Source organism: Limulus polyphemus, unplaced genomic scaffold (genome assembly GCF_000517525.1).
Source record: "Limulus polyphemus unplaced genomic scaffold, Limulus_polyphemus-2.1.2 Scaffold236, whole genome shotgun sequence".
Lineage (NCBI taxonomy): Eukaryota > Metazoa > Arthropoda > Merostomata > Xiphosura > Limulidae > Limulus > Limulus polyphemus.
In genome coordinates this window covers 666957-688697 of record NW_013665846.1, presented here as the reverse complement: position 1 = coordinate 688697, position 21741 = coordinate 666957, and the positions used below count along the sequence as shown (strand labels likewise).

The window sequence follows — 21741 nt, the reverse complement described above, 5'->3', positions numbered from 1 at the left end:
TTGCAAATAATCTAATTGTATATTTGTATTTTCCTCTTTCTTCAGGTGGTCAGTGTGCTCCAAAGTATATGGACTAGAAATGGTTGGATAGTGCAAAATAGTACTGTGAACACCAAACATCCAAACCAACCGTAACTATTTGTATCATAATGACATGATTTCTTGAATCTACAGTAAGCCATGAATTGAAAGGAAACATTATATTTTATGTTCATTGTATCATGGTCTTGTGCTAATCCTGGTGTCTAAATTTCAGTCAGTGTTATTGTAGTTATTGAATGCATCGTTGACAAAAATAGAAGATAGATAAGTTCACAGGCAAAAATCAATAGGTTAATACGGTGAAAATAAAATCAACATGACAAGGGTTTTTGGTAAAAGTAAACCTTATAACTCTCCATATTTATCAAGCCTATTTACAGTTAGCAGTAAATATCTTTTACAAAAGTCAGATAACTTCATTGTGCTGTCAGTAATGCAATTCCCCTTTCCTGCAGTCCAGATCAATGGATATAAGAAAGTGTAGTTGAATATATATATAAAGCACTTGAGGATTTCCATATAGACCATGAATGTGTTGCTCATAATCTCTGATCATACATATTAGGTTATTAATGCTACTTTGTGCAAATTAGCATTCAATAAGAACCAGAATATAGATAGATGTTAGATATAATGTTAGCTACACTTAAAGGAATTGAAATTTTCTTAAGTTAATATATTTTTCTACTGCATAAGTGTAATGTTTAACACAGATATACATATATTGACTACAAATAGACAACTGTGCATAAAAAAAAAGTACTTGCTGATTAAAATTTTAGCAAAAAAACAACCAATAAACATTACAGTGGGCTAACCCTAGTTTGTAAATTTGTATATGGAACGCTATTACTACCAATAAAGTACTCAGTCACCTCCAAATAGGAATGTGATATAAAGTGTTGTATACCTGTAGGATTAACTTGCTAAAAAAACACTGGGCTTTTAAAATGTAGATTTCACTCTGCTCACGCTAGCTGATTGCCACACTTGGAAATGTGAAACTAAACTCAATGTGGCAAATCTAAATCACCTTTAATTTGCCACAAAAGTGAATATCAATTCATTATTACTCTTTAAGGTAATCTTGACAACAAAAGTCACTGCTGAACATCACATAAAAGCACACAGCACAATCAATGAGAGACTTTACCGAATGAAAATTTTAAACTTTGGACAATTTTCATGACAGAAAATTCAAGGAATCTCTTTTGATTCAATCCAGATGCCCTTCCATTAGTAGGTACAATACAATGCCTGGCCCCCCCTTATAATACTTTTTCTTAAATTTTTAACTTTTACCATTACTTCTAGCATGCTTCTCATTTACTGTTCCTTAATATTGTTGTAGTTCTATTTTCTTATTGGTTACTTTAATTTAAAATCGGTTTGATACCTGTGACATTCAATGACCCTTGAAAAATGTGTAAGCTGAAACATCGGGTTGAATAAATTAACTTTCATGTGAAGTTGTTTGTCATCTTCATTGAGAATAGCAATTTACAAACATGAATAAATATGTAATACTAAGATTACCCAATGAATTGTCAACACATTTTAATATGTTTGTGGTTTAATTTCCTGTTTGCCTTTACCATATGTTTATACTGCATCACTGGTGTAGAATACGCATCCTGCACATGTCTAAGGTTATTTATTTTTTAACACTGGAACTTTTTATTGAGACACAGAAGGGGTAATTTTATCCAATCAGAGAGAGCTTTACTTAGAGGTCAAATCCGAGTTTCATAAAGATGGTGTCCCAGGCTCAAAGAAAATGAAAGTCAAAAGAAATCAAACCAATGTATATTATGTAGTATAAATGTTGATGATGTGGTTGCTTTGATAACAGATGCCTCGAAGTTATCATTCTTACAATCACAGCTTCATTATACTACTATAGTACCTCAATTATAATACATTTACATTCAACAGCTTCAATATACACACTAACATAAATTTAATACTTTAAGTGGTGTGACTAAAGAATTTATGTGCAATAGGAGTTATAACTGCACAAACAAGCCCTTTAAATGTAACTACTGCAACTTTAACATGGGTCCTTTGAGAGAACCTTTGCATTGCCAGAGGTTTAGGAAACATTTAGAGGCCCTAATAAAAAAAAAGTTGGAAGAAGTACAATCTAAAACTTGAAAGTATGAAAAGTTCTTCCTTATATCCCCCCCCCCCCACAGACCACTGGCGTGAGAGTGTAGAATTTTGTACTGCCAAGATGAGGTATTCCTATCAACCTACCCATAGTTTACCAGTTTCAATCTATTAATGAAATATCAAAACATGTATTTCTGTTTTTCATAATGTACATAAAATTAAAATTGGACACTGGCAGAATTCTTTATTTATACACGTGATAGTGAGAGTTTATACTACTTTTAGTTCTTCTACCATCAACCCATTGCACATTTGAAAGGGAAAAAATTTGTATAGGTGAGAGTGAAGAGTTCTATTGTTTAGAGGTAGAACTTGTAAATGTACAATTGAAGACTGATAAAAAAAACAAATTTCAACTAAGAACCAAAAAGTAAAGACTTGGACTTCCAGTGTATCACTGAGTTTTTACAGTAAGAGGCAACTAAACTGTTTTTAGTAAATTTTTGTAGAATTGATTTTTTTGGCACAGGCTTTTTGTCAAGGTGGATATGCCAAAAAAGGATAGTTATGTCCTTCCTGTTCCAGGGTTGTTACCTTTGCTAATTTTATATCTTCAGGGACATTGGAATAAAAAAATGCCAGCTCAATTAGTGTTTTGTTCAAGTACTACAGGTGACTTGAGAGACAACAGCTTCAAATCATTTCTTGGGGCAAATGTGACACTGAAAGATGGACAGTCCCTTCAGATTCAGTCAAATCATAAAGAACCGAGAGTTCATGAGCAATATGCTGGAATTGAAAGTGGAACAAGTAGACCTTGAAGAAATGTATGAGCTATCTACCTAGTACTTGAAGTAAGCCCCATAAGTAAGGATGTGTACACTTTCTGCAGGTTCTTCTCTTAAAAAGAGCAGAACAAGTTTTAGTAACTCTCTGTAGCCATCCTGGGGGCATAAATCAGACAGCTGACAATGGATAAAAATGTTCTGGTTGTCCTTAAGTAGCTCTCATTCCAAAGCAATAGGTTCATTTTTAATTCTATTTTCATATGCTCATTTGTCGACTGATTTCCATGAATTTGATGCTCGGTCCATGTGATAGTTCCAATAGCATATCAAACACCCTTGAGACTGTGAGTTCAGGGCTATGGTGCCTGCAAGCCAAATTTAGATCTTCCTTGAACTTTTTCTCCAGTATGATGCATGTACCAGTCCTGAGTCCCATGTTGATGGCAGTCATACCAAAGGACAGGAGCTACACACATTCAGCAAGGTTTCATACTGCAATCACTTGTGACTCGTCAGTACCGTTAGGTAACTTCAGGACATCCAAGAGTTTTGTAACTCCCTATCCCTGATATGAGAACTGCAATTCAGTCCATGAACACCTTTAGTGTCAAGACTGGCAGCATCTTACCATCCCAGTGTGTACTGTCAGTGGGATGTTTTTGGTGATGGTCTTCCAATGCTGCTACTGAGTCTTCCTTATTGATCCTTGTTAAGAGCAGGTTTCAGGGGATTGTGCAGTGGTCACCAGGATATAGATGGCTTTTCTGTTACTGATATTTGTTCAGGGCTGGCTATGTTTGTAGGTTTGATGCATCTTATCTTTTTTAGAGGAGGACAGTGTAGCAAACAAAGTGTTCTCATTACTGGCACTGGTGGCTTCACTTTCTGCACTACTACTGCTAATAAGATGCACTGTTATTGATTCTGTCATTGATTGCACAGCATTTTCCTCTTTCTGGACTCTATGTCATTGCTTGTCTTCTTTTCTCTCTATGAACCAGTAGAAACTCCGTCCTCAGCCCTTTACATCATGGTTAAAGCATTGACATGCATCATGTCGAACAGGGCAATGAGGATATTGACAAAGGCATTCTCTTTTCCATGTTTCATCTCTTTCTTTCTCGAGGCATCTTAACTTAAAGAGTGGAGGTTTTTGATATTGTTTATGATGTGGTAATTTTGCTTTCTTCCAGAAATGAATGATCTCTATTGCCATAGTATTCTGGAGTGCAAATGAAAAAAAAAGTTTGGAAGTTTGCATCTGGTTATGGTAACAAACATCCCTCTCATCAAACAAACAGTTCTTTTTGGCACATTTCTGCTAGTACTTGCCATTTTGACCTGAAAAGGAAAACCATCAGCAATACAAACTTGTGTACTTTATATACATAATTTGGAGAAACTTATTCAATAATACTAGCAATAGGCCATCATGGGCTTAAATATATTGTAGTACATGAAAATGGGTTCATGAAGAAGCTGTAAATATTAATGGATTAGAATGAGGTTTTCAGCAGTAGTTTTACACCAAAAATAAAAATACTTTGAGGGTGAGATCGAAGAAAACTGAAATTTGATTTGCACCTTAATGTTCAGGTTGCTAAAAGTATCGGTGAACTACTTGTGACATGTCTTAAACATAATACTACTTATTTTGTCACTGTGTTAGCTACACGTGTATAAATTTATAACTTTATCGAGTACAATGTATCATTTACTTAGTTTTATTTTTTACATTAGAATATAGGTCACTAGGTTTTAGTTTAAACACTTGCATTAATTAAAATAAACATCTTAAGTTACTGTAGTAAAAACTATTAATAATATTTAATCTAGTCTGTGTGCTTTGGAAGAAGTTCAGCATCTCGAAGTGTTGCATTTTCTCTGTTAAGTACATGCTTATCTAAAGGTACGAGCTTTTTTCCCCATTTGGGTGTTTTAATAGTATTTGTACACTGTTGATATAGTCACAGTTATGTATATTAAGTTTTCACAAATCTCTGTGTTTGTATCCTGTTTAAAAAAGTAATTTCTTCATTTTAAATACAGAGTTGTATTTCTTTGAGTTTGAGATTGTTATAACTTTGAAAAAATGTTATACTTATTTAATTCAAGATATTTTCACATCTGATTGTTGTTATTTAAAGGGTTGCATATAGTGCAGTAGTTCTCAATCTTTTTCCAAATGAGGACCTCCTAGTTCTGATCCTAAAATTTCACAGACCTCTTTGTACAATATTAACTTCTCAGTGCTTTTAAATATTGGTTTGTCAATATGCTGAAGTAGCTATATTTTAAAACATTTTTTTTTTCCATCCATTTTGTGGTCCAGCAAAAAATCTCCCAGTGGATTGTTGCTGGTTGTCAGATTGATGATTGATAACCACTGATTTCTATAGTACTAGTTACAATATATTTTGGCTCTGTAATATGAACTATCCTGAAGGTACGTTCTATTTCTGTGGCAAAGTACATAAGCTTCTTAGTGACATTACAGAAAATAGATGTCTGATTATTACTGAAACTAAATCAATAATTTCTTTGTTAAAACTTTTGAGATTGTTTTATTACTTCTTTAAAATTGAATTTGTCCAGAAAGGTTATTAAGTAATAATGAGCTGTAGTATAAGAAATCTGACAATGTTATAGAAAAGAATTAATGTGTACCAGATATGATAATATTACTGAGTGGTGTTAAAATACAGCAGTACTAACCTTACAATGTTAACTGATAGTACACAGCTTTAGCAGGGACAAGGTAACAATATCAGATGGTGTATGGCTCTAGTCTAGACCATGTAGCAACAACAGCTACTTACCCCTGGAAACATTAACAAATGATACTGAGTTGTAATGATAATAAACTAAATACTAAATTATAAATGTTTATGACATGATAACCTAAACCAGCTGTCATACTGTATTGTTCTATTTTAATATTATTCTAACAATATTGCAAGAGAGTTTAGTTTTAGCAGATCTTTTTTTAACATTGTTACACATGGTACCACACTATAACAGTGATAATGTAATAATACTGATATGGTTGTCAGTTGTAATCAAATGCAAGAGTTTAACAACTTTATACAAAATATATTTATTGAAACGTGGTTATTGTAAAACTGCTCGACATCCCATACTCACAATTAATACCAATAAATTTCAAGCTTGTTAATATCAGCTCTAGAAAAGAAGTATAAAACTTAAACTTAATTAATCAATATAATTAATTACATTAGTGTTTTAAATTATTCCAACTATCCGGCATTCAAAATCAACTAATCAAAATTATTGTTTTTGATTATTGCCATTATGATCTTTTATTGTTATTTTCATTTAATTTAAGTTTGCTCAGCTTAATCAAAGTGTTACAACTCATGAAAAGAGATTAGGGTTTCCAATTATTACTATTTTGATTATTCCAGCTATCCAAGTAATTTAACTATTACCATTATGTTAAGCACAAAGCTACACAATGAAGTATTAGTGTTCTGCCCACCAAGGGTATCAAAACCCAATTTTTTATATTAATATTTACCAGTGCATGAGAATAATCAATAAGTAAATTCCACTGATTGACCAGCTCTACTCATTTTTTTATTTTGTTTGTGCAGTTAATTTAAATGCAACTTTGGAAATATTTGTGCATGTGAATATTTTCATTCTAAGTAGATCTGTTTATTTTGATACAGATTTATGCTTTCTAAAGCATTAAATGGAATAACAAATAAAATTTCAAATTATAATATTTAAAAATAAACTTGCCTAATTTAGACACTGGCTCTATTAATTGTTTACTGAGAAAGATAAGATGAGGATGTATGTGATATGAGTAGAACATATTTCTGAGTTAGAGAAGAGTATGACTTATAGTGTACATTATAAAGTTTTGATGCTAGAATAAAAACTTTCCTTAAATTTTTTCATTAGTTATTCTTGCAACTGATATATTCAGAAAGTTTTTTAATTATAACAACTTCAAATGAAACTAAATTATTTCTTGTTTAAAAACTTCATCATTATAACAAATGACAGGAAAATATATTCTTAAGTCATACACTTACAAAAATTTTTTTGCTTCCTCATAATCAAATGATATCTCAACACTCGTATAATTGTAAATAAGTGTTGGACAGTAATACCTGAGTTACTGTGCACAACAAAGAGTAGATCCAAGTGGTAACTATGCAGCTAACAGAGAAGAATACATTTGCTAGATATTCTATGTCACTTTATGAATGCCACTAGAGTCGTGGGAATTCTGAAGCTGAAGAGAGAGAAATGCGATATAAATAAAGTCTGAAGAATGTATGTGGATTTGTCTACATGCTGACTTGCAAAATATCCTCTAAATGGTACCATGATCCCGAAGATGTTGTCATTGGTGATGTGTAGCCCAGAGTTCAAGTGTAAGGTCTTTGGGAACATTAGAGTAAACAAGATCAACCAGAACAATATCTTAGGAGCATGATTCATCATATGGTATAATCAACCTTTTCCAAGCTTTCATGAAAGATTCAGTAAAATCAAGATAACACTGAATAGTATGACTGGACATAACAAAGCATTCTTCAGAATTAAAATGAAGACCAGACAGGGCAGGTAATACAACAGCCCAGTTATTTTTAGATAAGAAGGTTTAATCTGGAATGCCTTCCAAGAAAAGAAAATAAGTGAAACACTAATGTCAAAATGTCTTCTATCTGATGGAAACAGTAAAAGACGGGAAGATTAGATCTAAAACACATTTAGAATGATGTCTAGGTGAAAGGCTTGGAAAAGATCTTTTAACTATAAGGTCAAAAAAAAAAAGATTGACATCTGAAAGTGGCAGATAAGGAAGCTCTGTAATAGCTATGGAATAAGTTGAACGCCATAAGCATGAAATAAGAAGAATTAGATAATTGATGTGTTGGAAAAAAAAGATTTGTCTAATAGACCAATTCCAGAAAATAGCCCAACAAGAGTGATAGGCAACCAAGGAAGATCATTAGCAAAAATGATCTAACATTCAAGCCAGCTGGGAAGATAATCTGGCTTTTTGAATAAAGAGCCAAACAAGAGATAGATATTAAGTCACAGACATCAAACTTCAGTGTGAAAAATGAATGTTTGTGGTTGCAAAGATGTTCCCACAGTAGTAATGGGACTTAGAAAGTAGACATAATAGGAGAACCAAGGTTGAGCTGACCAAATTAAAGTGATAAGAAGAACCCAATACTTTGAGTAATTGACCTTGGTAAGTGCCAAATGCAGAGAGGAAGGCAGACAAAGAAAAAAGGTTTTTCCAAGATTGGCTTAGGGTGTTCACAGTCGGAGAATTTGCAACTGGAGACCAGTAAAGGTGTAAGAAGTTAGTTGTACAATGTAGGGAATGCTTTGGTTGTTGTTTTTTGAGGAGCCCAAGAACCAGAATGAAGCTGATTTACCAACACAGCACCAAAACCTGTCATGAAAACCAAGTGAAAATACAAATGTTTATAGGGTAAGAACAAAAAGAGGAAATCTGTTGTCATCAACTCTCAGTTCAACCAAAACTGGAAAAATCAGCAGTAAGATTGTTAATGTATAACCCTCAGGATAAGGATGAGACTTCCAAAGCCAGAAATGAATGTTTGAAAATGCCAAGATTGCAATTCATCTTCTATTCACATCTGACTATTTAGAAAATAAAACCACAAGAATCCATAAGGATCTCTTTTTCCATGTGAAATATATAAAAGAAAAAGTGGGAAACAAACTATCTTGTGAAACAGGAACTTTCCATGATTAGACCTTCTAACAGAAAGTAACATTTGTGCTGAATTTAGTGATAAACTTGACCATATTTAGTATTTTTCAATTTAGAACTTAAAAAAAAAATTCAGAAATTAAATATACACACAATATTACAGTGAGATATGTAGCATTTGTATATCACAGTTGAAGTGAACTTCAATAGCTCAGGAAAACACAAATAAGCCATTTGCAAGAGGATTGACAACTTAATTTAAATGAAAAACTATATCTAGTTTCATTTTCAGTTTACTTACTGATAAGGTATATTTTATTACAATTTACAGCTTTTACAGTAAGTAAGGTTAGTTTTTATAACTAGTACAATGTTTCAATCACTGGTGCAATCATTATCAAGTACAATCTTATCTAAATTTGGTACTTGATAATGATTGCACCAGTGGTTGAAATGTTGTGTTATAAAAACTAATCTTGCATACTGTAAAAGCTGTAAACTGTAATAAAAGTAAACCTTATCAATAAGTAAACTCAAAACGAAACTATTAGTTCAAACTACAGCAGCAACTGAGTTTTGTTCGTACAATTTTATGGTCTTTGTGCCTAACATCCAACCTTCCCATCATCTTATCTTATGTCGTTACATATACAGGTCTAATCTGACTACACAATACCAAGAAAAACACTTCAAATATATTGCCACAATTACAAGAATCCAACTGAAACCTGTAAGGAACAGAGAAAAATGTTTTAACTTTAATCTTTTTAAATCAAAGTCATTGTTTAATTTCTGTATCACGTATCTTACAATAGCCACCTAATGTTACCATTAAACAACCTAAGCCAAAATAGAAAAATTTACACCAACCTTCCTAAAAATAAAAGTATCTTAAAAAAAGCTCAAGTAAAACTTTTAAAACAAACTATAAAGGTAAAATATAGAGCTGAAATTTCTCCACAAACATTAACTGAAACTCCACAGCAATCTTGCAAGTTTAACTACCCCTGAAGATTACAACTTACTTTCATCATTAATACATAAAAGCACCTAGTATAAAGGTTTAACTATCAACTGAAAGTTAGACAGAAAGCTAGAAAAACCTTGCCTGTTAGTAAAAAAAAAACAGAACCAAACACTGTCAACTCACAAGCTTTCAACTCGGTTAGCCTCAAAACACAGCCCTAAATAAAGGTGTAAGCTACAGTGTTAGATTTAAAAACCAGCCTTGACAATCTCTGCAGGAAATTAATACTAGAATCAAATCACAAATCTAATCAACAGCAACTAATCTGAAGTCAGACCACAAGAAGAATCTAGGTCTAATTCACCTCAAGATAAAGAAGAGTCATCAAAAACATTACAAAAAACAAGAACAATTTAATAAGCAATTTCCCTACCAAACCAAAAGCAGGTCCATTAAAAAAACTTCAAAAATTCTAAACAAAATTTGACATTAGCAGAAAGAAAAGGCCTAAACTTCTTAAGAACAATGAAGACATCGTCATTTAAAAAAAAAGAAAAAAAAGAAGAATGGTACTTAAAAATGATTGCACCAGTGATCGAAATGTAGTCCCTTATTTAAAAACTAATCTTACTGTAAAACCTGTAAATTATAATAAAATAAAACTATATTTAAAGAAGAACCAAAGTATGTGGCATTGTATATTTCTAGTACTGATAGTCTTATGGATATTTACAAAGAATATATGGTTTTGTTTATATTTGCATTATATTACTTTAATGGAGAATGTGGTTTAAAAACTGGAAAGTGTAATCATCATAAGAGAAATATTTGTACAACCAAGACTAGTTAGATAGCTATTTTTAATTTAGAGATGGTTAGTTAACTTTTTCATAAAAAATAAAAGATTAACCTGACTGAAAATTATATCACATGGAATTATTATGGACCTCAGTGAATTTCTTGATTTATCAAGAGTACATGTCCATCTTCAACAAAAGCTGAATTCATTCAAACTCAGCTGAGATTTGTGGAATAGAGTATTCTAATATTGTAAGGGTATGAATAAAAGTCAAATAATATATTTTGAAAATTATTTTAAAAATGTCAAAAAGGGTCGATAGACCATAATTTGCTAACATTATATCTTGCCAACCAAAGATCACTTGGCGCTAATATTTGAGGAATTTTAGTTTGTCATGCATGGCTACTTGTATACTATGTTTCATCAAATCGTAGAAGGTCAGTGTTTCGTAGTATGGAATGACCCAGTTATGTTTGACTGTTTTGTGTTCAACAAATAATCTTTTTATTTACCCTAAAACTTGTTTCAAGTCTCTTTCTTTAGTCAGATTAGATTCATTTTAACTATTCAATAAATTCTCTGATAAATTTCTAGTTAGAGCAGATAATTGCATCACTTGTAAGTTTCCCCATACCCTACGATGTGCTTCAATCTATTTACATAGAATGCACCATAAACCTAAAAACTACTATGCTTTTCGTGTTTTTAGGAATATTACTATTTGGTTCAATTGTTACCACATACAGGTACAGCAGGTAAAAATCTAGCTTTACAACTGGTTAAGAATTTCTTGAAAATCTTTCTAGGCTTGAGTAAAAAGTTGAGTTCCGGATATTCCCTTTTTTCTTTCATTCAAAAGTGCAGTCTAGTTAAAATGAATGTGGGGAAACTTTCAAAGCAATATGGGTTTATTAATTACTACAAATGAAATTTATGATTGTGATTCAAGACTTCAGGAGTATATCTATGTATTGCTGATGATCGTAATATATGTGTATCACAAATGAAAAAGAACAAGTACTGTAAAGTAACTTTTTTTTTTTTATTAATAAACATTACAATTCTTGTAGCAATAGTTTAATTTCCTTCTTATGAACATAGGTATATATATTACAACAAAATCACAAAGAAAAACAAAATTTCCAAAATGAGTTAGATAGTAACATGCAGCATTATGTGATTATAATCACATGCATGGCTGACTGCCATGGGTTAATAGTAGTTGAGTAGGGTAAAAAGTTGGTAAGATATGAAAAAAATATTGCTTTTATATTATAATATTGTGAATTTTAAACCATACAAAATGTTACAATGAATTATTTAATAAACCACAACCAGTTCTAACACTATAGTTACATGTGCCTTCATAATATTTTCCAAATTTGACATTACCTGTTCATAATACGAAAAGTGCATGCTATATTTTGTTTGTACAACTAAAGTTTAGGTAAATTTTTGAAAGGATACAATAAGAATACTTTTATATACACACACATATTAGTTTTAATATCAGAATCTTACACATTCTTTTTCTCTTTAACCATATACTGAAAAACATTGCTTAGACATTATCTAATGCTCTTTGTTGAAAGTAATACCTTGAAAATTTAAAAAATTTGCAAGTTACCTTCACTTTATATTTTCTAATAACTGGAACAGTTTTGAAAGAAAACTTATAAAACATATATATTTTTCTGTACAAACAAAATGTGCATTATTAAATGACAATATTTTACATGTTGCAATATATCTTACGGTTATTTTATTCACAACAAAACTGTGGTAAATTTCAAATTGTAGGCATATTATGTTGTATTTTGTGAAGATATTTTCTCTGTAACTTCACAGCTTGCTGATAAAGCTCCATATCCATCCCATCTACACGGCGAACAATTTTGGCATGCAAGACAAATCCTGCAAGAATGAATTTTATTATATAAACTATACAGAGAATAATTTCTGATAACTTACAATTAAGAACACAGTGTTTTATATATATATATATATATATATCACTTGACACCCAGTCTGCAAGTCAGGGAGAAGTGTTTGGTGGGTTGATTCCCATATAACTTTTCAGTTCTCTCTATTTTAAGTTCTGTTTAGAGATTTGAACTCTGCAATATCTGGAGTTGGAACTGCCCACCAGTGTAACTGAAATTACATTAATTTTCAGGCTATGAGGGAATAAAACCCATACTTCAATCCAAAATCCCACACAAAACTTTGTAGTGGCCATACATGTAGCTCAGTACAAGATTGGGTTCCTCAGCTCTATAAAACCACTTTCTCAGTGGCTTTTGAAAGTTCTCTTGATAGGGATGGCAGAAGAAAGTTAAATGAAGCTGAGTTGCCACTGTGAGGTGGCTAAGTGTGGCACCTGCCTGAACATGAACACTTCTACTATTTTGTGAAAGAAGAATATAGTCCGGCCAACCCCCTAACTCTGTATCTTCATAACCGAACACCATTGAGAGACGCAGATTCATTTGGCATTAAAGTATGGTTTTTTGAAGTTAACAGAGCAAGCCCTTTATGAGAGTACATTTAACTTGGATACTTCAAACATGACACTTTCTGCAGCCCACTCATTCCCTTGAATTCAGTCTCATTAACTCATAGACTGGATGTTAAAGTTTTTATGTATCTCTGGATATCAAAATCTAAAATAGCATGACTAATTTGATAGACCTGTATGAAAAATTTTAAACAGGAAATGGTAACATTAAAAAGAAAATACAAAAATGCTAGTGAAAACAAATATTAAAAGAAATTTTAAAGAAAAAAAACATAGTACTTTAGATTTATAGAAACCAATGTAGCAGGATAAGGTATATTTAATGATATTGAGCTATGTGCAAGAGATATAACCACAGATATAACATCACTAACATACAAGAGCATCATAAGTGAAAGTATTGTTTACTAGTGATTATATTACAGTAAAAGTTGAGGTTAACCAGTTACACTTAGCTGAATTAAAGTTAAATGGTAACAAATGGATTTCAAAAGAAGTTATAGTCAAAAAATGTTCTTAACACATGAAGCAAATGTATATGTACAATAAAAGGTAATGCTTTAAGTGAAAATCATAACATTATTCAAAACTAAACCTATTCTAAAAAGTTTAGTTGAAAAAAATTTCATTCAACTGGGAAGTAAATAAATGTTACCTTAGAGGAACTTGCCTTTATTTTACACAAAATAAAAGGTTTTGATTTGTTTTTTTGGTGACCCATAGCACAACTACTTATTTGAAAGTTGTTCCAACTAAACTGATATTCCAGATATTAAAATTTCTAGTTCACTATTTTCTTTCAGTGGCTAACTGTATAGAAAGACAAGATCTTAAACAAATTAGTATGATTTACCTAAAGGTAATTCAGTAGTTTCTTTAATTATGAGATTCTTACCAAATGAATCAACAATGTATCTAAATATTATTTGATATCCACACAAAATAGGAATTATGCTGTAAGAATAATGAAATAAAACAGATTTATCAAGTTTGGTCTGTAATAAACCATTCTTATCACATTCCATAATTACATGATAGAGGTCACATACTACATATAGCAGTGGTTGGGAAGGCAAAATATACTGGTTATGAAATCCCAACCAAATGCTGTGCTATTACATATAAAAGCAACAATGAATTGTTCATTTTTAGAATTCCTAAAAGCAAAAATCAAGGGTTATTACAATTAAACCAAAGGAATGATATCCACAAGCACACAGCATTTGCAAAGAGTACTATGTACACTGTTTTGCCTGTGACAATTTTGGCCATATTGCAGTTGACTGTAAAAACAGAAATATTTATAGTAGGAACACAGTATATTTTCAAAGCCATCAAATATTAAGGAAAAGCATTAATTGCACCAGGGAAAATTTGTACAGAAAAAAAAAAGTATAGCACAAGAAAATGGCACCATTCCCTGAACTTGATATCGTTGGAAATATGATTTTGACTACAGCATCCCCATGTCCTTGCTGCAGTTACATCGAAACAACTTTCTATTTCCATTAACTTAGGATGGTATCTGTTTTATTTGGACATAGTCTATGTGCTTTTCATCCAAAGAAATAGACTAATAGATTGTAAGTGTCTATTAAAGCAGCTTCACATGGATTATAGTTTAATGTAGTACAGCATGAGATCATAACTTGTTACCAAGTCAATTGTTTATGTACAAGTAAATATTTTAATGCTAGATAATTACAAGATACATATACATTCCCTAGTTTGTAACACACACACACAAGTTTTAATAGCACAAGATGATATATTTAGATCAATTTCCCAAAAGGTTGACAATTTGACTGAAATAATGAAATTTACCTCATATAATTGGAAAACCAGAAAATGCACTCAAAAGTGTTTGTTTAATCTTTAAATTATAATTAAGTACTCTTATTTTTTCTTTAATAATTTTCTGTTCGGCAGTTATTTGCAGACAAAGAGAATAATTAATGTCACAAAAAGTAAACAATGCTCTCAAAAGATTGTCAGTATGTGATGTATATATTATCATTTTTCACTGCAAAAATCTGTATCATAAATACTGATATTTCACTTAACAGAAAATGTATTTCAGGGAAATATCTCTTCACAGAACATATACCTAATACCTTGCACCACTACCCAAATGATTTTGTGCATACACCAAGCTTTTGAACAAAACTCACATAATAATGTAGTGAAGTCTGTTGGAATCACCATTAAATTATACCCCTCCACCAACAGGAGAGCAATACATCCTCCTTCTGCAGTACTTCCCTTGAGCACTTTGTGAATACCAAAAGTTGATTTTAAAAAGGAAGGGTGGATGGTTCTGTGGACAGGTTAGTATCCATCGAAATTACATTTTCAGGTAAGGAAAATATTATTTTCAGAAATGTTAATCACCTCTCCACAGAAAAGATATACGAGATGATGATGATGGAAGAACCAGCATAGTTAAAGAAATGAAAATGATGAGCTCCTTGCTGAGAATATAGCAATAGTAAGGGAAAACTCATGGAATGTGTCATCCATTAGGGGGTGTTCAGTAGGAACCTGGTTGGAGACCGCATCCATCTCAAGCAGGAAATACTCTTCTCCATTACAAATGGTAGTGCAGAAAGGTACTGCAACTAAAACCTCCTACATGGTGCTAAGGTGTCACAAAAGTGGGCAAAATGTGAAGGCTTCTCATCTGGTTTGTCAGATCATGCATGTGTATTATGAATAAAGCAATAAGTCAAGCAATACAGTACACAACAGATTTACCAGAATAAGCAGGAGCATGGATGAATCATCCAAAACATCCATCCTTAAGAGAACACACAACCCATCCGACTGGTCACAACCATTGGGAATGGTCAAGTTCTTAGTGTAAGGGGAGTGTGTACTACACTTCCAAGTAACCACTTCTGCCTACCTATGATCAAAGGGTGCATTCACTCAGTCTTATACCAATGGGATTACACCAACCCAGGAGAACTTTCCATATAAACCTTTCCAGAGGCTTGGTCTGGAAAGCAAGGGTTCTCACACTTCACTAGAAGAAAATGGGAAAAAGGAATTTGCATAGGGTAGAACACCAGACAAATGGTTGGACCAAACATGAATAATCTGTCATCTGCATAAGGTCCCACAATGAGAAACAATGCAATTGGTTACTAAAGATAAAGAAAGCAGGAACTGATCAGTGCTGTTGTTTTGTTTGGAAATAGCAGTATGGTTTGGAAGGTAAAATATTTAAATTGCCAAAGCGGTATTATGGAAAATACCATCTCAACAGCAGGCACTGAGCAGGGGCAGATGGGCTTAACACTTCCCGTTATCTTCTAATTGATGCAATTTGCAGGTGAGAACTATTTCCTGCAATGCAACACTGGCCATATGGTGGGTTTCATTGTCTCCAGTATAATTTGTTTTTGTTGTTCTTTTTTGTTTGTATTTGGAAGTTATTTTATTTGTGGAAGCTGCAAGAAAAAGAAATAATGAACAATTTCCTTTTTAGAGCATCTTGGAAGTTTAGAGAATGGGGACTTGAGGGAAACAAAACCCAAAAACAGATGAAACTGCAATGTGATGCAAGTAATTTTACACAAAAGTGTTCGGAGTTGTATATATACCTGCCTGCAGTATCTCATCCTGGGGACATCAAGGACCACAAGAAGAAGAAGAAAAAAAAAACCTTGATATAACAAACTCAATAGGAGATGATATGAAAAATATGAAAGAAATCATCTCTCATAGAAGATAGACAAGCTGAATGAGTTGTGTGATCCAAGCAGCCAAGATATAAGGAGAGAAATCACAAGAAGAGGAATCCCATGTAAAAAAAAAAAGACTATCAGTTGCTTAGAAAAGGAATGATACATGCGAGATAACAGCAAGCTGTCCAAAATGGACAAAGAAGTTGATTGGGGCTGAACAATCATATAGAGACCATAGGGAAAGGAGGATAAATGGAGACAATATCACCTTCCCATGCAGCCTAAATCTTGAGAAGGAAGGCACAGCCTGGGAATAAAATCAAACAGCTCTTGTAGAAAAAAATGTGGGAGGCATCCAAAGCAAAAATGTTAGTAACATCTCCCACAAGAAAGAAGAAAATACATTTTAAGTGAAAAATGGTACAAGAAAGAGGTGGCTAAGTGTTTGAGAGAAGGTCATGTAAGAGCCCTATGAAATAAACAGTTTCCAATCCAAAGAGAAACCAGCTAAGGAGAATGACTGATTTCCATAAGAACCAGAGAAATAAAATGACAATGGCCAAGAAAGAGATCAAAGGTCATACGCAAAACCACTCTATATTCAGTGATCATAGAAATGGATAAACCACTCTAAAAAAGCCAGGTTAAAAATGAAGAGATGAGAAAGCTGATGATCTGGAAGAAAGGTGTAGCAAATTGACTAATATCAAGAAACTACCCACTTGTGGTGATAAATTGCAAGGGTGGAAGATCAGAAAGAGCAAGTAGAAAAATGGGTTATTCTTGAAGAAAAACCAGTCCATCTTATAAGGGATTGAACAAAAGCCACACATGAAGATGAAGAAATGAAACATTATTCTGATAGATGGACATCCAGGGCTGACATAAAAAGATACCTCAAAGATGAGAAATGGAGGCTCTGGGACTGCTATGAATCAAAGGAGCAGAAGTCATGATTGAGTTAGCAAAAAAGGGACAACGAAAAAAACATGATAGGGGTGCTTTGAATTAAAGATAACACCATGGGAAGAAGTCAAAGAAGGAAATAAGCATACAGAAAGAACATGGACTAATCCACACTTGGAGGGAATACCACCAGGGCCAGAGAGTATATGATTCGTGACCAATAAAAGGGAACCTTGGTGTAGAGGAAAGTCACAAATGCATCGATAAGAGGACTCCTAAATTGGGTACAAGTCTATAGAAACACCACACGATGTAAAGACCAATGTTTCAGAAGGATTCAATCTGAGTAAAACAGCTGTTCTGTTGCTACATTTAAATCTCCAAGAACATGGAAGGCCAACACCAGGATGTTGTTGTCATGAGCTGAAGAACATGAAAGCAGGGGCACCGAGAGTGAGTAACTCCATTTCAGTTGATGGAAAATGCTAGTGGAGTTATAATAATAGCTGAAAATAAGGTATCAACAACTATAACAATGGATGGTGGCAGGTTCAATGAACTGACCAAATCTCATAAACAGTGAAGTGGAAAGACCATTTCTTCCGAGACCAAATGTCAAAAAATGTGAGTGTTAAGTCCAGGCAGGGTGGAGGAAGATGGATGCTCAGAGTTGTGAGTTGTGTGGAAGTATTTGAGCCACCACGATAATGAGAGGTAAAGATATGAATGTAAAGAAATGAGAGAAAGCAGTGGATCACATGGCATATCCTACCAATCCACCAAAATCTATTGAAAATGAGCCAAAAGGGCACATGACAGAGGCAAGAGTCCCCACAGAAACTATTGCATAGAAAGAAAAGGAGACATGAGCCTTGGAACCCAGAAGCTCCATATCTTGGAAATGTAAAGGAGAGGGTTCTGTGTCACAACAAATGAGGTGATAAATAATATTTGTTGAACTTATTTTAAGTTCTGAAATTGTTTCTTATATGAAATACTAATACCATAAGAAAATTATTAAAAGATTAACCAGGATACATCTGAACAAAATATTTAAAACTCATAAAATTGTTCATAGTTGATAAATGTCCAAGACAACAAAGTATCATACTTTCTAAACAACTTGGAAAGTTCTACCCACAGGTGCAACTTAACATCATTTTCAAAAGAGCACATGAGAGTATCTCTTAAGCCCTCCCAATCTGGCAATCCAAGATACGGTTAGATTTGACAAAGTGCCACATAAAAGGCTTGTAAAAATAATTATCTGTATAGGTATGGGAAATAAGTTATGAAATTGGATAAAAGAGTAACTGAATGGAAGAAAACAGAGGGTTGTTACAAATGGAGTTTAGTCAAACTGGATTAATGTTACAAGTGGGGTACCTCAGGGCTCAATCTTAGGACTTTTGCTCTTTTTGATTTACATCAATGACATAAATTTGTAGATGATATTAAGGTCTTGGGTGTTTCTAGCTGTGAAGAGGATATTGCTGATTTACTAAAGGATTAAGATCATTTAGTGAGTTGGACAAATAAATGGCAAATAGGTTTTGATTCTATTAAATGCAAGATAATGCATATGGGTTATCATAATTTGAATTAAGTAAAATTTGGATGGGAATAATCTTAACAGTGTTATGAAAGAAAGGAATCTTGGTGTAATGGTTCATAAGACTCTTAAGCGATCCAAGCAGTGTGCTGTTACTAGCGGTATGGCAAATAGGAATTGAGGTTGTATCTACAGAAATATTGAATACTAGTCTAAAGAGGTTATAATTTCATTGTATAGGTCACTGGTTAGGCCACATTTGGAGTATCATGTTCAGTCTTGGGCTCCTGATCATAGGAAAGACATTGAATTGTTGGAAAGGGTTACTAGAATGGTGCCTGGGATGGAGGGTTTGTCATTCAAGGAGAGGCTAAAATCTCTCAAATTGTTTACTGTTGAAAAAAGAAGAGTTAGAAGGGATCTGATTGAGGTGTTTGAAATGCTTAAGGAATTGATAGTGTTGATGCATCATCTTTTTTCATATTTAACAATGAGAATAGTAGGACAAGGGGACAAAAATCTAAATTTTGGCATGGTAGGAGTCATTTTCAGCTAAGACAGTTTTTGTTTTTCTAACAGGGTGGTTGGCCTTTGGAATGGGTTGCCTTCAGATGTTGTGGAGGCAGTAAGTTAAAGTGAGTTTAAGAGAAAGCTTGATAAGTATATGAATGACAAGGGCTGTCTTTAAGAGTTTATTTATTTATTAATAGTTTCAATTTAGTTTAGACGATGGGATAGCCGAGAAGGACCAATAGGTCTCATGTTAAAATTATGTCATGTTACGTTAAACTGAAGCATCTGATAACTGACACGGGGTTCACCATTATATATAATGGTAATTTCAATCTTGAATTGTTAATGTTATACTCTTTGGGCTATCTGCACTCTTTCCTCCATGAAGAATCAAACCACAGGTTTCAACATTGTAAGTTTCTAAACTTACGGCTGTCTCACCTGGGGAATGAGAATGTTCATCCACAACACAAACTTTCCCTGTTTTAATTATAATACAGTCTTCTTGTATATTTAATTTGTTTTAAAGCTTTTGTTTGTTTGTTTGAAGTTAAGCACAAAGCTACACAAAGGGCTATCTGTGCTCTGTCCACCATGAGTATCAAAACCCAGTTTCTAGAGTTGTAAGTCCACAGACATACCGCTGTGCCACTGGGGGGCTGTTTTAAAGCAACCTTTTTGTAAAATGACCTTTTAATAAACAACTTTTATTAATAGGATGTTATTTCAAAAATTAAATGTTGCAAATAACTTGCTTGCACAATTCTGTCTTAAATATTCTAGTGAATTTACTTACATGCTAACAATAATGAATCTAAATGCCTAAGTTTGCAAGCACATAACATTCATAATAACCATGTTCATCAGTTACTTTCCCGCTCTGATGTACATAACAAATATTGGTTTATATCCTGTAACACATTGTACAGTGACTGAATATCTTCTCATGCAAGTACTACTTGTTAAATAAACATTTTTATGCAGTATTTATATAAGGTGCATAAATTAGTTTCATTTATCTTACCTATGTGACACATTTTATACAACTGTTTTCTGATCAGTTGAATTTCAACAGATCTACAGTGCTACATTCCTTTGTAATTGGAAACTAATTTGTATTCAGGATTCATCATCACTAATGCACAACTAAATATTTAAATGAATACCTTTTCAAGCAAGAAGGAATTAATCAGTACTTATTATATTTATAACTTGTCATACAGTCCTTTTTAAATACATTTAACTTAATGTATTTTAGTGTAATTCCATAAAATGTGAGAAATAGACCAAAGAAATGCAGTCAAAAGAAAGAATAAAAAGAGACAAATTATTACTTTAATATAAAAAGATAAAAGTTATTGAATTATGCTAAAAAATATTTTGTATAGCTTAATAGTTTTCTTTTCCTAACAAATTTTCTTTGACTTTTGATTCATTTATTTCTTAATTATATTTGTTTGTAGTTAAGCACAAAGCTACACAATGGAATATCTGTGCTGTGCCCACAACGAGTATCGAAATCCATTTTTTTTTAATATGGTAAGTCTGCAGACATACCACTGAGCCACTGGGGGGTAATTTCTTGGATAGTGAAAAGGTGATTCAGTGATTAATTTTGTTTTTCCTCCATACCCCTAGGATGCATGATTTGTGGAGGACAATGTCTTTTTTTTTTCTATATCATTTTTTTTATAGCACCAGTTACATAAAGTTATACATGACAATTAAAATGAAAATTAACTTACTTTGATTTTCAAAATTCAACTCCCCAATAAACTGGTAAAGTGAGCCTTTAATATAACTGGTTGGGGGTAAAAGTGATGTATCAACCTCTAGCTCTCTGCAACTTACTGACTTTGAAGAAACTAAAGTAACTTTCTGGTCAACAGGAAAGTGGCTCTCTAACCTACATATTGAAAATGAATATTAATGAAAATCAAAATTTTGCATTGCATTAAATTTTACAATTGTAAAAAGCAGTCAAAACTTGATCCATGCACAGCATGATATTTTATAGATATTAATTAAAAATTAAGAATAACATTCAATACTTAGACTACTAGTTTTTTTATATCATTCGTTTAAGGGGTCCACTGCATCATACTGAAAAAGTTTGTTTCT

The 21741-nt window shown here is 32.7% G+C and overlaps 1 protein-coding gene across 2 annotated transcripts in view; it reads left to right on the top strand.

Annotated features, from left to right (window-relative positions):
• LOC106478639 overlaps window positions 1-1511 on the top strand; it is a 58651-nt gene extending 57140 nt beyond the window's left edge. For both annotated transcript variants that reach the window (XM_013939197.2, XM_013939196.2), the window contains exon 9: window positions 46-1511. In XM_013939197.2, the coding sequence (XP_013794651.1) occupies window positions 46-135 (90 nt within the window). In that variant the 3' untranslated portion in view covers window positions 136-1511. The remainder of the gene's footprint in view (window positions 1-45) is intronic.
• Window positions 1512-21741: the final 20230 nt, after the last annotated feature.